The 15246-nt window shown below is 59.2% G+C and overlaps 2 protein-coding genes across 6 annotated transcripts; one reads left to right on the forward strand and one right to left on the reverse strand.

Moving 5' to 3' along the window:
* Positions 1–43: 43 nt before the first annotated feature.
* GARIN5A (golgi associated RAB2 interactor 5A) lies at positions 44–5423 on the reverse strand. Of its 2 annotated transcripts, none has more exons than XM_027079190.1 (6): positions 5137–5423; positions 4816–4934; positions 4355–4485; positions 915–1179; positions 319–334; positions 44–242 (listed from the first exon to the last, which is right to left on the reverse strand). In XM_027079190.1, exons 1-4 carry the CDS (start codon positions 5177–5179, stop codon positions 924–926), a joined length of 549 nt encoding a protein of 182 aa, XP_026934991.1. In that variant the 5' UTR covers positions 5180–5423; the 3' UTR covers positions 44–242; positions 319–334; positions 915–923. The 2 variants fall into 2 exon arrangements, with proteins under 2 accessions (XP_026934991.1, XP_026934990.1); XM_027079189.1 differs by having other exon boundaries at positions 4816–4973; positions 5137–5421.
* A 31-nt stretch (positions 5424–5454) lies between these two features.
* Positions 5455–12148, forward strand: EMC10 (ER membrane protein complex subunit 10). 4 transcript variants are annotated; one of them, XM_027079148.1, is made up of 7 exons: positions 5455–5630; positions 6882–6954; positions 7801–7910; positions 8809–8913; positions 9252–9433; positions 9595–9688; positions 11117–12148. In XM_027079148.1, the coding sequence occupies exons 1-7, from the start codon at positions 5517–5519 to the stop codon at positions 11321–11323; spliced, it is 885 nt and encodes a 294-aa protein (XP_026934949.1). In that variant the 5' UTR covers positions 5455–5516; the 3' UTR covers positions 11324–12148. The 4 variants fall into 4 exon arrangements, with proteins under 4 accessions (XP_026934949.1, XP_026934950.1, XP_026934951.1 ...); XM_027079149.1 differs by having other exon boundaries at positions 10971–11235; XM_027079150.1 differs by lacking the exon at positions 11117–12148 and adding an exon at positions 10663–10923.
* Positions 12149–15246: the final 3098 nt, after the last annotated feature.

A 15246-nucleotide genomic window follows, 5' to 3' on the forward strand; every position in this document is an offset into this window, starting at 1 on the left:
TGTTGAATCGGTGACGATGGGGAAACTGCTCGTGACCGGGTTGTTGGTTCTTAAGTGGCCGATCCTTATTAACTTTAATAATTCATCTGTCCGGCCCCGAGATAGGGTACACTTTGATCTCTGGTCTTTTAGTGACCTCAAAATAATGTTGGAGGAATCAGAGTCCCCAGAGTTCCGAGGTCTGTGGGTCCAGGCTGGCTTCCATGGCTTGAAGCTGGGTAGAAGAGTCTGTCTCGGAGGCCCTGACTGATTAGAAGCTGGGTAGAAGAGTCTGTCTCGGAAGAGTCTGTCTGGCTTGAAGAGTCTGTCTCGGAGGCCCTGACTGCGGACGCACCTGCCGTTTGGGGGTGTGAGTGGGCACTCTGTACTTCCTGGGAAGGCCTGGGGAGCAGGGTGTCTTGAGAGGAAGAGGCCCCATACGTTCCAGTGTCCCCACCTTCAAGGACTGGGGCATTTCCCCTCCCCAGGCCTTACACGGAACTGGCATCTTGTCTGGCTGACCCCACTCCTTCAGGGCCTGGGCACTCCCTCCCCAGGTCCCACCATGCTAGGTCAAGGGGAGCGAGGCTGGGGTGGGGGGATGCCCAGTTAGGAAACCATCACCACTTTTGCTGGTGCGCCAAGGTCCTGCAGACCTTGCCCCGCTTTTGAGAGCCTCCTGTCCTCTGGGTACAGATGCCACACACTGTCAGGACTTAGGAGTCTGGGCTCCTGGTCACCTCCACTCTCAGACACAGGCATCCAGGTCCCAGGCCCTCCTCCCTCAGACCCAGGATCCAGGCCCCCAGCCCCTCCCGCTTCAGACCCGGGAGTCCCCGCCCCCAATCCCTCCTCCCTCAGACCCAGGAGTCCCGCCCCCAGCCCCGCCCATGCCCCTCTCCCCGCTCCTTGCAGCCCCGCCCTGCTCCGCTCACCTCGTCCGCTCACTTCCTCCTACTCGGATCCTCGTCCTTGTCGTCCTCCTGCGCCAAGCACTCCTGCGTGAAGGGTACGGCTCCCTGGGCCGAATGGAAGCGCAGGCGGTAGAGCAGCCGCACCCACTGGCCGAACTTGCGGTCGCGGCTCTCCGGCGGGGCTCGCAACTGCAGGTAGAAGGCGCGGCCGGTGCGGAACTTGACCTTCAGTTGCCAGCGGCTTTCGTCGTGTACGAAGAGCTGGACGAACTGCAAGGGGAACAGCCTGGCGGGCGGAAGGGGCGGCCTCAGCGTCTTACCCTCCCCGGCTTCGCAGCGCCCACCCCAGCGCCCCTCTCCCTGCCCGGAAGGATCCTTTTCCACTTTCTCTGCCTCTTGCATTTTATCCATCCCCAATTTTCTTCCATACACAGAGCCCATCCGTGTCTCCCGCTGGTCCTCCCTCCTAAACGCGAAACTCAGATTGCTGCTTACTTGAAATTTCCATTTGTATGTTGGATCGACATCGGACACATAAAATGTCCAACAGCCAAATTCCTGATCTTCCGCCAACCCCAAAGCTGCACCTCTTCGTCTTCCCCATCTTAACATCCTCCCACTTGCTCAGTCAGAAACCGCGGGAGGCGACTTTTTCCCATTCTCAGCCAATCCTACCAAATCCTGATGGCTCCACCGTTAAACCGTAGTCACAGTTCGACGATTTCCAAGTCCCTCCACCAGCCGCCCCCGACCCGCGCCGTCCAGCCACCGTAATTTCCCGCCTTCACCCCAGTCTGTTCCCACGCGGCCGCCAGAGGGCGCCAATCAACACCCGCGTTAGCTCAAATCCCTCCCGGGGCTCAGAGTAAAGGCAGAGTCCTCGCCTTGACTACAAGGCCCTGAGGGATCTGCCCGCTTTGTTCCCTCTCTGCCCCCCCACCCCCACCCACTCTCCTCGCTTACTCGGCTCCAGCCATACTGTTCTCACTGTCCCATAAACACCTGCTAGGCTTGGTCCTACCTCAGGACCTTTGCACAGGCCGTTCCCTCTGTCATCCTCCAGCCATCCCCATAGCTTGGCCCCTTCCTCTCTTAGAGAAGATCTGTTTACAACCTCCAGCCTATATACAACTACATTCGCCCTTGCAGACCTCCCCATGCCCACCCCCATGCCCCATCTGTCTCCACAGACCTCACCCACTGGACAAATTGACATCTATTCTGTCTGCTTTCCTAGTAGAAAGTGAGCTTGAGGGCAGAGATTTTTGGTCCAATTTTGTTCAGTGCTGCTTCCGTAGTACCCAGAGCTGACCCATGGTCAGTGCTGAGTGAATGCTTGTGGAGTATCTGAATAAAGGAATTGCTCAGGCCCCCAGCCTGATTCAAGGTCCAACAAGGCAGTGGAGGAAACAATCCAGACAGGATGGGTAACTTGACCCAGATCACACAGCAGGGACTTGAAGCCAAGTCTTACCTATGTTCTTAACAACACTGGGTAGCCACATACGACTCCCCTCAGGCCCTGTAAGATTACCTCTAGAAACTGGTCTTATAGACACCCTCGCAGCTGAGCACATGGATGTCCCCTGCCTGCCACACTGGTTGTCACCCCAAGGCACAGGGCACATCAGAGTCCCTCAGTAGGCAACTCGATCTATTAGTATGTTCCCCAAATGGAAGAATAACAGCTGACATTTCCAGAGCGCATACTCTGTGCCAGGTGCTGTTCCAAGAGATTTACAGACATTTACTTAGTTTATCCCCTGACAGCCCTGGAAGGTGGGCTCTCCTCTTATCCTCATGTGGCCGATGAGGAAACTGAGGCCCAGATGGGTAGGAAACTTGGCCAAAGACAGTGAAGAAGAGGTGAAGCCAGGATTTGAAACCAGGCCGTCTGAAGGCAGCCATTCGTTGAAGGACATTCCCTATTACATCATCACAGCAAGAGGCTGGATGCAAGCTAGGTGTCCATGGGGACGGAGTTTGTTGAATTGTGTGTGTCCAAAAATGGATCTGTGTGCACTGGCACAGAATCACTAAGGGCTGGAAGCTGGTTAGAAGTGAGGGGCTGGGGGATGTGTTGAGGCTGAGTTGGCAGAGCAAGCTCAATGATTTTACTTCGATGGTATGTTTTCTCTGGGGCTGGGAGGGGAGAGTGCTGAAGGAGATGATGAGGGTCAAAACCCCCCTCTCAGCACTATCTTTAGCATCCTTCCAACTGCAGGTTGTGACTCATATGGTGGGATACAATTAGCACTGAAAAGAAAAGGAAGATGGTAGAGAATGTCCCAGTACAAGGTTCCGGCATCAGAATACTGCTTTGTGAAATGTTTTAAACTTATTCGGGGGGGATAAATAAAGGCTGTAAGTGGCATCAAGTTTGTTCAGGTCAGAAGCAGATTCTACCACCAAATGAGTTACATCCAAAATTGCAGACAGGGGCTTCCCTGGTGGCGCAGTGGTTGAGTCTGCCTGCCGATGCAGGGGACACGGGTTCGTGCCCTGGTCCGGGAAGATCCCACATGCCGCGGAGCGGCTGGGCCCGTGAGCCATGGCCGCTGGGCCTGCGCATCCGGAGCCTGTGCTCCGCAATGGGAGAGGCCACCACAGTGAGAGGCCCGCGTACCGCAAAACAAAACAAAACAAAATTGCAGACAAAGGATTGTGTGCATGCGTGTGTGTGTGTGTGTGTGTGTGACAATGTGACTCCATCCTTCCTTCCTTCCTTCCCGCCCTTCCCCCGTCCCCCTTTCTTTCATTATCTGTGAGATGTAGCCAAAAAGTGAAAGCCACCAGCAGAATGTTTCTGGAAATATACTCTATGCCTGTAAATGTCTTGGTATTTGCAGCTGGAGTTGGAGACAGGAGCCTAGGATGGAAGAAAGGTGTATTTTGTGCTATGTGTGTTTTGTACCTTGGAGTGTATTTGCATTACTTTTTCAATCAAAAAAACAAAGACCTGAAGGGGCAGTGTGGAGTGTGGCCCAGGAGCTCCAGAATCACGAGGTCAGCAATCCTGAGGAGCCCAAGGTTCTGATCCCAGGCCACCCCTGACCCACTGTGGGACCCTGGGCAAGTGGCTCCCCTCTCTGGGCCTCAGTTTTTCTTATGGATGGGCCTAAGGGGCCCCACCATATGACAGTAGGAGGTCAGAGAAGAGATGATGTGCATGGTCAAGGGGACGCCTGGCATGCAGTAAGTCCTGCATAAATGGTCATTCTCCTGATTCCTGCCAGGGTGTAGCTGAAGACAGTCCCCCTCATGTCTATCTATCCCTGATTCCTGGCTCCTGTGGATGGCCCTGTCCTTGTTCTCCTGGGTGGACAGTAGCCCAGAGAAGGCTAGCAGCCATCCATGGCTCCTGGCCTTGGAGGTCGTGTGGGTGAAAGGAGGTGCTGCAGGGGGCCTAGGATGCCCAGAGCTGGGGAGAAAGGAGGTCTAGGCTGGGGTGGGGCAGTCACCCGAAGAGCTGCAGGCGTCCGTTCTCCTTGGCAGGGCCCGCCAGAAGCAACAGGTCTGGGAGTTCCAGGGCTGGACTGGAGGCTGCCACCCCCATGGTGACCTTGTTGGCAACTTCTCCTAACCGGGTCACCTGGGGCCGGGGGGTCAGAGGTTAGAAGCCAGATAGATGGGGGGTGGGATTGGGGAGGGATCAGGAATTTTGGTAGGGTTAAGGGTCAGGAACCAAGTAAGTTAACCACCAAGATGGGGATCAGAGATCCTGGGGTCAAAAGTCAAGAGTCATATGGGTATGAAGTCAGGGAAAATGGACCGAGGGAATCAAAGGCCAGGGTTCATAGGGAAGCAGGAATTTCAGGAGGTGGGCATTAGGGGGAGTGATCAGAAATAGGGCGAACAGAGGTTCCCCAAGTCAGGAGGCCGGGGCTCAGGCCTGGGCTCGGAGGGCCCTGGGGCTCCACACCTGCACGAAGTTGCTCTCAAAGATGGGTAAATCCCGCAGCTGGTCGAACTCGCCGCTCAGGAGATGGCGTTGGAGCCGTCCCGGCCGGTGCGTGGGACAGGCTGGAACCAGGGGGCGTTCTACATGGGCGGCAAAGTTCGCAGGTCTGTTCCAGGAGGCTGGGCCAAGGTCCCCAGGTCAGCCCCGCGCTGAGGGTAGAGGGTTCCCGGCTACCGGTCTCCGTATCGCAGGCTCCATCCCTCACCTCGTTCCCTCACCTGGTCCAACCCCTCCAGGCCCGGCTCCGCCTCTCACCTGCCATCCCACCTGGTCCCGCCTCACCTGCTCCACTAGGGGCCGGCTTAGGCTCGTGCCACCGTTTCATCGCAACGCCCCGCCCCTTGGGGGGAGCGGAGGGAGGAGCCCACGGAGAAAACGGGAGGGCGGGGCCCCGGGCTCTGTGACGTCACAACGCGACGGACCGGGTGTGCGTCACGGAGGAGACGTCCGCGATTGTGGCGTCATCCAAGGGGCGGTGCCCGGAAACCCGGATGCAGCGGCGCCCGCCCCGTGACGTCAGGCGCCGGTAGCGGGCGGGCGCTAGTGCGCAGACGCAAAGAGCCGGCGCAGGCGCACGGGCGACGGGATGCGGGCCGTTCCTCCCGGCGTGCTCCGCGGCGCCCGGCTCGCTCCAGCCCCTTGGCTGGTGGGACGAGTCCGAAATGGCCGCGCCCGGCGCTGGGGCGACTCGGCTGCTCCTGCTCTTGCTGATGGCGGCAGCAGCCCCCAGCCGGGCGCGGGGTAGTGGTTGCCGGTCCGGGGCCGCTTTGCGGGGGGTGAGTGCTTATTCGCTGTGCACATAGGGCGGGGTTGACGGAAATCGTGGGTCTTGGGCCTTTAGGTCGGTTAAGGTGGGAACGAAGTTGCGCAGGACCGAGAGGGAAGACGAGGTAAAAGAACCGGGGAAAGCGAGGCTGCAGTTCTGCGCATTCATGAGGCCGCACAACTGGGAGAAAGCGAGAGGATAGTTAGGAAGGCTTTAGCTCGTGAATATGCATAAGGGGGCGGGGCTCCTTATGGGATTTTGCCATCCCCTTTCTGGGCCTTAGCTAATCCCATTTTGGTTTTGTATTTTTTGCGGTACGCGGGCCTCTCACCGTTGTGGCCTCTCCCGCTGCGGAGCACAGGCTCCGGACGCGCAGGCCCAGCGGCCGTGGCTCACGGGCCCAGCCGCTCCGCGGCATGTGGGATCCTCCCGGACCGGGGCACGAACCCGTGTCTCCTGCAGCGGCAGGCGGACTCTCAACCACTGCGCCACCAGGGAAGCCCCCTAATCCCATTTTGGGATGGGACTTTGGCACCTGGGCGTTGGGTGCGGTGAAAACGAGGCTGCACCGAAAGAGAAGGTTGGGGCAAGAGCTTCCTTAACATTCGGACGCTAGGGATCCTCAGTCATGAATATGTTTGAGGAGGTGTGGCCCGGGTGGAATCTTGGCAAATCAGACGTCGGGGTGGCTAAAATTAAAGAGGCGGGGGGGGGGGGCTCTCGGAGGAGTTCCGCCTCCCGAATATGCATGAGAGGGCGGGATCTTGAGCTCGCGGATTAAAATCTGGAACGAGGTAGCGCAGGCTTGAGGACGTAGAGAGTCAGGAGAGATGTGGAGAGTTGGAGAAAAGGAAGGCATGGAATCTTGAATGTGCTTGAGAGGGGTGGAACTCGGGCGGCATCGTGGCTATTGGGGCTGTGAAGGTGAAAACGAGGTCACGTGGATATTAGCTTGGGAAGGATGCCTTTTAACTCATGAATAGTTATGATGCTAGGTGTGAAAGTGACCTGGAGATAGTTGCCTTGGAAACGAGGTTCCGCTATTTTGCAGGCTCTGGTTGTCTCTGGCCCGTCCAGATCATGAATTTTCATGAAATGGGCGGTTCCCGGTGGAATAGTGGGCAAGCGTCAGTGTTTGGATGTGGGTATGGAAATAAGGCTCCTGCCGCAGCCTGCGGGTCTGTCTGTCCTGGGGTCCGTGGGTCCTGCCGGACTGAGGGCTCTGATGGTCCTTACCTGGGGCCCTCTCTATCACCTGCAGGCGGGGGCGGAAAGTCGAGAGGGTGAGGGCTGCGGCGCCGTGGGGCTGCTGCTGGAGCACTCATTTGAGATCGGTGAGTCCAGCAACGTCCTGACCCGGACACTTACCCAGTGCCCTGTGTCAGGAACTCGGGTGCCACTCAGCGTGAGATACGCCATCCATTCACTTACAGCTTTGCACTTGGGAGTGTGTTTGCATTACACTGGGGAGGTGGGGGCGGCGGCGAACAGAAGCTCTGTCTTTGAAGACTCCCATACCTGTAAGACAAATGCCAGTTTCAGAAACGTCGGTATGGCAGTAATAACCTCAGAGCCGACTTTGACCAATTGCCCCATGCCCTTCCCTAGTGGTTAGATGTATTAACTCAAACATCTATATTAACTCAGACATCCTCAGAATAGTCACCCAAAATAGGTGTTAGGGATAACCCCATTTTCCAGAAGAGGAAACTGAGGCTCGGAGGGATACCAGACAAGGTCCTTTTACAAGTGAATGGTAGAGGTGGGACCTTCTCTAAAGCCAAGCTTAAACTGCCACATTTCAGGCATCCAGACTCCCAGAGCATAGATGTCAGTGTGGCCCAGGGGCTCATAACCCAGTCTGAGGCCCCAAGCTCTGGGGGCACCTGTTTTAAACACTGAAGCTCGGACCCTCTGCAGACCTCCCCAGTCAGACCCTGGCATCTGCCCAAGAAAGCCCGGTGGTTGGGAGCTCCCGAGCTCTGCAGCCCCTGTATTCCATAGCTGGGGAAACTGAGGCCCACTTAAGTCACGTGAGCGACTCTGGGTCACCTGGCAAGGCAGAGGCAGGGCTTCAGAGACACGTGGGGCTGTCCCCAGTTTTTAGGTGGGAAAATGGGGGCTCGGGATGGGGAAGCAACCTGGTGGCTGCGAGGGTTGACGTCCAGCCTCCCGCACAGATGATAGTGCCCACTTCCGGAAGCGGGGCTCGCTGCTCTGGAGCCAGCAAGATGGCACCTTGTCGTTGTCGCAGCGGCAGCTCAGTGAGGAGGAGCGGGGCCAGCTCCGGGTGAGGACGGGACCCCCCGCTTTGCTGGGGCTGGGGGCACGTGCCTCAGAGCACAACACGCGTACTTCGGGGCCTCTGCCTGAGCTGTTTCCTCTGCGCAGCACCCTCTCTTCCCCACGGTTTTCGTACAGTCAGCTCCTCTCGCTCTGCTAGATTTAGCCAAGGTGCTTCACACTTAGTGCAAGATTTGCTTGTGAGGAGGAAGGGATTCCCATGGCAGCATGGTTAAGCAGGAGAACGTTACCTCTCCTGTGGCCCTGCTTTGTGGCCTCCTCCAGGTCCGCCTGGGTCCTCCCTAGGGAGGTGTGGGGCTGGCAGGGGCGGCGGGGAGGTTCCAGGCAGCAAGGTAGAGGAGGGGAAGAAGGAGGGCCAGAGGGAACAGCCGGCTTTGGGGGAAAGCTCGAGAAAGCTGCCACAATCCACTTCCACTCCGTCCCTTTGACCAGTTGGAGCTGCAAGGGAAGCTGGGGACGCAGGCTTTATTCTGGGCGGCTGCGGGCCCATGGGTGCCAGCGCTGTGGGAGAGATCAGGCTGAGGCCCGCCCGGCCAGCCTTCCTGCGTGGTGCCCACGTGATTCCTGTCACAGTCGCCCACAGTGAGAACCAGCCGCTCATATAACCGGGGAGGTCGGGTGTGGGGCTGGACCCAGACCTGCGGGAAGTGTCCTCGGGACTTACTCTGTCGCTGGGCTGGCCTCTGCTCTCCTCGTGGTGGTCTCCCCCCGTGTGGGGCACCCAGTGGGAGGAGTCTTGGGCTTGGCCGGGCCAGGGAGTGGGGAATGCTGGCTGGGCGAGACTGGGGAAGGGCCTTCCTGGTTGTGGGCCCAGTGGGTGTCCAGACCGGGTGGGGGCTGGGCACTGTCCCTCTCACTGCCACCCTCCCCTCTCTGCCCTGCAGGATGTGGCAGCGCTGAATGGCCTGTACCGTGTCCGGATTCCACGGCGGCCTGGGGCCCCTGACGGCCCAGAAGCCGGTGGCTACGTCTCCTCCTTTGTCCCCGCGGTGAGTCGGTGATGAGGTCAGCCCCCATCCTTGCTTTTCCCGCCCGCTCTAGCCTGGGTTCTACCCTTTGGCCTCCACTGTTCGCGCTCCAGCATTTAAGGACCTCGCCTTGCCCTCAAGGGTCTCCCGGGCTGGAGGGGGACAATCCAGTTGGTGGGCCCTGGGGAGGCCGTTGCTTCTGCTGGAGGTTGGCAGGGGGCCATGGAGGGCTTTGAAAGCTGCTTCGGGGGCCCTGTGGGGTGGGGAAGGAGGCTTGGGGGGGTGGCTGGTGTCAGCGAGGCCTGGGCAGCAGCCCCTGCTGGCCTCCCTCCTCTCACCCCCCTCCGCTCCTCCCCCAGTGCTCCCTGGTAGAGTCGCACCTCTCGGACCAGCTGACCCTGCACGTGGACGTGGCCGGCAACGTGGTGGGGGTGTCGGTGGTGACATACCCTGGGGGCTGCCGGGGCCACGAAGTGGAGGACGTGGACCTGGAGCTGTTCAACACCTCAGTGCAGCTGCAGCCGCCGGTCCCGGCGCCAGGGTGAGTACGGGTGCGGGGCGGTGGGCAGAGCCAGCCCTGTCCCCGCTGGCCCGGCCTTCCGCTACCTCTCACTCCGGCCCTGCCCCTCCCCCCACCCTTCCAGGGTGCCGCGGGGTCTCCCGGTCCCTCATCCCCTCTCCCCCTTCTACCCCCACCCACAGGCCCGAGACAGCAGCCTTCATCGAGCGCTTGGAGATGGAGCAGGCCCAGAAGGCCAAGAACCCCCAGGAGCAGAAGTCCTTTTTCGCGAAATATGTGAGTGGGGTTCTGCCCGCCCCCGGCCCCTTCCCCAGCGGCTCCCCCCTCCCATCCTGAGCCCCCCTGCCCTGCTCCCCTCGCCCACGGCCCTCCGCTGGGCCTCCAGTGTGGAGGGCCTGCTTGGCTTCTCCGGCATGTCTATGCGCGTCCTCCTGGCCCCTGGCTTGAGCCGAGGACTGGAGCCCCGCACCCTGGCCTGCCGGCGTCGGCTTGTGGCGGTGCTCACGGGGCATCCGGTCTCAGCAAGCGGCCGGCCCGGAGCTGGGCAGTGAGGGGGACTGGGGACAGCCCCTCGGGTGCCGCGCTGGAGCACAAAAAGCACAGGCAGGGTCAGGCTTGCCTGTTGGGAGGGAGCGCACTGAGGAGGGCGTGGTCAAGGGAGGGGCGGGGTCCGACCTTGGAGGAGGCTGGGACCAAGGTCTGGGGGAGAGGATGAGGCCTGAACCAGGCTGTGAGGCTGGGGTGTGGGGGGCACATGGCAGAGACCTCGAAGGAACAGGGAGGTTTGGAAAGGAGGGAGCGGGTGGGCTCCGCCAGCCAGGCCGGGGGGGTGGGTAGGTGGAGGGGCTGTGCCGGGAGGTGCCCGGGAGGCTGGGAGCTGGCAGCTGAGGGTGAGCCTGTGCTGCTAGAGCAGCTCTTGAGGCCCAGGGCCCCGGGCGCTGGGGGCGCTGGGGCTGGAGGAGGTGGTCCCACCCCAGGCAAGGGCAGGGGACAGTGGAAGCCAGTGTGGCTGGGCCCTCGGGGCCTCGGGTGGGAGGATGCCGAGCCTGACTGCGCTGAGCGCCGTGTCCGTGGGGCCTTGGTTAGTGTGCCGGGAGCTCCTGATGTCAGGAGAGCCTAACTGCTGAGCTGCGGGGAAACTGAGGCCCAGAGAGGCCGAGAGCTCGCCCACCCCTGGCTCTGCCCTCCCTGATGGCCGTGGGACGCCACAGCCGCCACTGGCCCTGACCTGTGCCCCCCTCCCTCCTCAGTGGCACCTCATCCTGGGGGGGGCCGTGTTGCTCACAGCCCTGCGTCCTGCTGCCCCCGGGCTTGCACCGCCACCGCACGAGGCCTGAGTGAGGACCGAGCCCCCTCCCGCCTCCCCCGTCCCTGCACCCCACCAGCCCTTCCCCAACCCGTAGTGGAGTAGGGGACCTGGGCCCCCTTCCCTCACTGCCTCCCCTCACGCTGGCCCCCACCTTCCCCACCCTGGGCCGGACACTGCTTATTCTCCCCTCTCTTCTCTCTGTCTCCCTGTTTGTCCGTCTGTCCTTCTGCCATCCTGTCTGGCTCACAGTGGATGTACATCATTCCCGTGGTCCTGTTCCTCATGATGTCGGGAGCACCGGACGCCGGGGGCCAGGGCGGGGGCGGCGGCGGCGGCGGAGGCGGTGGCCGGTGAGGGGCCCAGGGTCCGTGAGTGCCCCGTCCTCTTTCCCTCAGCGGACGCCCTTCCTGCCCAGCGTGCTCGTGTCCTTGGTCATCACAGGAAGGATTTGCCGGCCCCTCCTGTCTCCCCGTCGCATGAGGGTAGGAGAGCGCCCCCTCCCCAGGAGTCCCTTCCCTCTGGGCCTTGGCGTCACTGGTGGCGGAAGGGCGGCGGGTTCTGGGTCCTGCTGCACCCTGCCCTCCCCTGTGGCCCCGCTGTAGCCCCAGAGGCTTCCCTTTGCCACAGGATAGAGCCCAAGCTCCTGGTCCAGCTCTGACCTCACTTCTGGTTCCCCCCACCCCACCCCCTGAGGCCTGCAGTTTGGGAACATGCCTAGTTCTCTCCAGCCGCTGTGCCTTTGTCGTGGTCTTCTCGCCCTGCCTGGCCAGGTTAGATGATACCCCTAACTTGTCTGACACTGGATTGGGACACCAGCCTCCTGTCTGTCTGCCCTTGAGGGCACCCTGGGGCTCGTCGCAGCCCAGAGCTGGCACAGAACAGGGGTGGGCTGGCCACGGGTGCCCCCTTTTCCATCCCTCCGTGCAGCCCTGTCCCCTGTTTTGGCCTATATCTGCCCACGACTGTTAGTGGGAGTTGAGAGTTCCTGCCATCAGGATGCCAGGCCCTCCGTAGGCTTCTGGGCTTGAAGAAGTGATGTTGAAAGTCAAAACAAACATTTAGTGGAGTCAGGGGCCAGGTGATGTAAGTAGAATCCCTTTCCTGGCCTGGGTATCTTCCCTGGGACTTTGCTGGGTCCTTGCTATCTATCTCCCTTTCTGCTTTTGTCTGTTTAAAAACATTGACAAGGCAACATATTGAAATAGGTAAACATTTTGGAAAGTTACAACTTGCAGCAACCCAGTGCAACTGTTGACTTGGCTAAGAGGCGGTCAGGATGTACCGGCACTGCTGAATTCTCCTGGTCACTGTGTGTGCTATTCAGAAACACCAAAAAATGGCCGCCGTTGTCATGGTAACAGCTGCGTCAGGCTCCACGGTGTCTGTATAGCAGTTTATTAAACTGTCCCCCAAACGTTCAACGTTCAGCTTGCCTCCTGCTTTATGTGGTTATAAATAGCGCGACATCGCGGCTCTGTCGCTGATCTGCCTGTGATGTGACTTTGAATGACTTCGCGCAGACTCGTGACTCGAAGTAGAATACCAAGGCAGATTAGAGACGTTTTGTGAACAGGGGAAACAGCCGAGGAAGGTGCGCAGTGGAGCCTTGTCTCCGTGGTCACTTGATCATTTTAGTCCATTTGTTTTCCCTCCCGGAGTGTCTGTGCGGACACCAACAAACAGGAACGTGTGCTCTTTCCCCCTCCTCGTAGCAAAGGTATCATGTTCGAGGTTGTACACTGTCCCGTGCTTGCCACTTGCCTCGTGCGCTGTATCTTCTGCAGTTCTTTCCTTGCCCAGAGAGTGGCCTCGTCCTTCATGTGCCGCCAGAAAGGGGCGTTACGCTCATTCACCCCGCTCTCCTCCAACTGACTTTCTCACGAAATGCACACGTGACCTAAGTGCACACGTGCCCGTGGAGCGTGGCAGCACTATTGGGATTTTCTGAGAACTCTTCTTGTCCTGTGCTCCATGGCAGCATTTGTGTTTTTGAATTCCTCTTGTGATTCATCTGATACTGCTGAGACCTCCGTGTGCCACCTCCGTCCTCTGATGCTCCTGGACCCTGATCCTGCTGCGCCTCTTCCCTGCAGCCCCGTGGGAGCTCAGAGCCCACCCCCTGGGGGGCCAGCCACGCCCCTCTGCACAGTGACAAGTGGCCTGAGAGCCCCAAAGCCTCCCGCTGACTCACATTGCCTTGGTATTTTTTTAAATTAATTTATTTTATTTATCTTATTTTTATTTTTGGCTGCATTGGGTCTTTGTTGCCGCGCGCAGGCTTTCTCTAGTTGCGGCGAGCGGGGGCTACTGTTCATTGCGGTGCGCGGGCTTCTCATTGTGGTGGCCTCTCTTGTTGCAGAGCATGGGCTCTAGGCGTGCGGGCTTCAGTAGTTGTGGCACACGGGCTCAGTAGTTGTGGCTCGCGGGCTCTAGATCGCAGGCTCGGTAGTTGTGGCTCACGGGCTTAGTTGCTCCGCGGCATGTGGGATCTTCCCGGACCAGGGCTTGAACCCGTGTGCCCTGCATTGGCAGGCGGATTCTTAACCACTGCACCACCAGGGAAGCCCCCATTTTGTTATTTTTTAGTGGCTCGAGGTTTGAGGTGTTTGTCAATCTGATTACATTATTTTTATTTATTATTTATTTGGCCGTGCCGGGTCTTAGTTGCACATGCGGGATGCGTAGTTGTGGCGTTCGAGCTCTTAGTTGTGGCATGGGGGATCTAGTTCCCTGACCAGGGATTGAACCCAGGCCCCCTGCATTGGGAACGTGGAGTCTTAGCCACTGGACCATGAGAGGAGTCCCACATTCTTTTTTTCTTAGACTTTTTTTGACTGCTCTCAAGCCAGCAAGGTTACCCTGTGGCATATTCTGGTCAGTGTCCGACCTCGTGCAGGCTCCCTGGGGCTCTCTTCTGATTAAACTTCGCATCTAATTCTTGCCCATCCCTGGAGAGCTTAGTCACTGTTTCTTTTTTTTTTTTTTTTTTTTTTTTTTGCGGTACGCGGGCCTCTCACTGTTGTGGCCTCTCCCGTGGAGCGCAGGCTCAGCGGCCATGGCTCACGGGCCCAGCCACTCCGCAGCATGTGGGATCTTCCCGGACCGGGGCACGGACCCGTGTCCCCTGCATCGGCAGGTGAACTCTCAACCACTGTGCCACCAGGGAAGCCCTAATTTTAGTATTTTAAAAGAATCTTTGCCACCCCCAAATTGTGCATTGTAGCAGGTAGCTTCGGGAAACAATTCTAGAGGTTTCTTTATTTAGCCCATCAGAGAGACTCCAGGTGAGGATCAAGGGCCAGTGACTGGGGCCTCTCGGGCTGTGAACATTCACCTTTGCTTGCACCCAGCTTCCATTCAGCAAGGTCACTGCAGAGGAAACAAACTCAGTTTGGCCCAGTTCCTGGAAATAGGCTCCCTAGCAAATTGTGTAAACCAAATCCCACTCTCCTTCATTTCCCAGAGCAGCGACGCGTGCATTTCCATGGCAGTGCAGGAGAGAACATGCCCGTAGCATGACTGGAAAACACCCACGAAGTCTGGAGATTTAAGTTGGCACACCAAGAAGCTTGCTGAGTATGATGTTTATGTATTGGTTAGGGGTCAAGTTTTTAGTTTTTACAGAATTTTGCAAATTCTCCCCCTCCCCTCCCGCAGCCCCTCTGCCACCCCCTGGCACTGTCCTTTTTTGTCGGGGTCATTCCCAGTGTTTATTAGAGCTGGTTGCAGTTTTGTCCTTTGCCAGTAGGTGGTGATGGACGACCACACCGAGTCTGAGAATGCCTCTCGGGCGGTACTGGGGGAGGTCAGGCATCATGCTGACCCATGTGGTCCGTCTCAGCGGAGAGGAGGACCCTAGAGGGGGCACTGTCGATCCTTTGGGAAGGTTGGGGTTCCCATGAAGTCTCTGTCTTAGCAGATGCTGGTCCTCAGGAACACCAGGCGCCTGTTTTCTCATCTGTGAAGTGGGGTCGTGTGAGGTCCTCCCAGCGGCTGCTGTGCTTCACGCTGCCTGAGGAAGAGAACATGGTGGAGGGTTGGGCAGGGGAACGGAGCAGAGGCGGCAGCCCCCTTCCCAGCAAGCTCAGGCCGGAGAGTCAAGAAGGAGCAGGTTCCCAGCCAGCTGCAGGGCGGCCCACCCTGTCCTGGCCCTGCCACTTACTTGCTGTGCGTCTTTAGGCAGCTTGCTCCCTGCCTCTGAGCCCGGCCTCGTTCGTCCTCCCTGCACCTGGGGCGGACTTGATCCCTCCAGGCAGTGTCCAGAGCCGGGGCAGACAGAAAGAGAGAGAAAATGGGTGTCACAAAGGCCCTTCCACCTCGGGGACTCTGGCCTGACAGCCCGGCCCCGGGCTCCCTGGGTTGGCTTTGCCATCTGCTCAGAACTTGGAAACCTCAGAGCCCCAAGGGCAGGAGAGGGAAAGGGAGAGAGGAGCCCCTGGAGCCCTCAGGGCGAGGACGCGCGGGGGAGGGGGCGCTGGGCAGGGCAGGGCAGGGGCCTCCGGAGACAGAGAGAGGAGATGAGAAG

This window comes from Aethalodelphis obliquidens, unplaced genomic scaffold, assembly GCF_003676395.1.
Source record: "Aethalodelphis obliquidens isolate GAN/ISIS:26980383/991018 unplaced genomic scaffold, ASM367639v1 scaffold43, whole genome shotgun sequence".
In the NCBI taxonomy this organism is placed as follows: domain Eukaryota; kingdom Metazoa; phylum Chordata; class Mammalia; order Artiodactyla; family Delphinidae; genus Aethalodelphis; species Aethalodelphis obliquidens.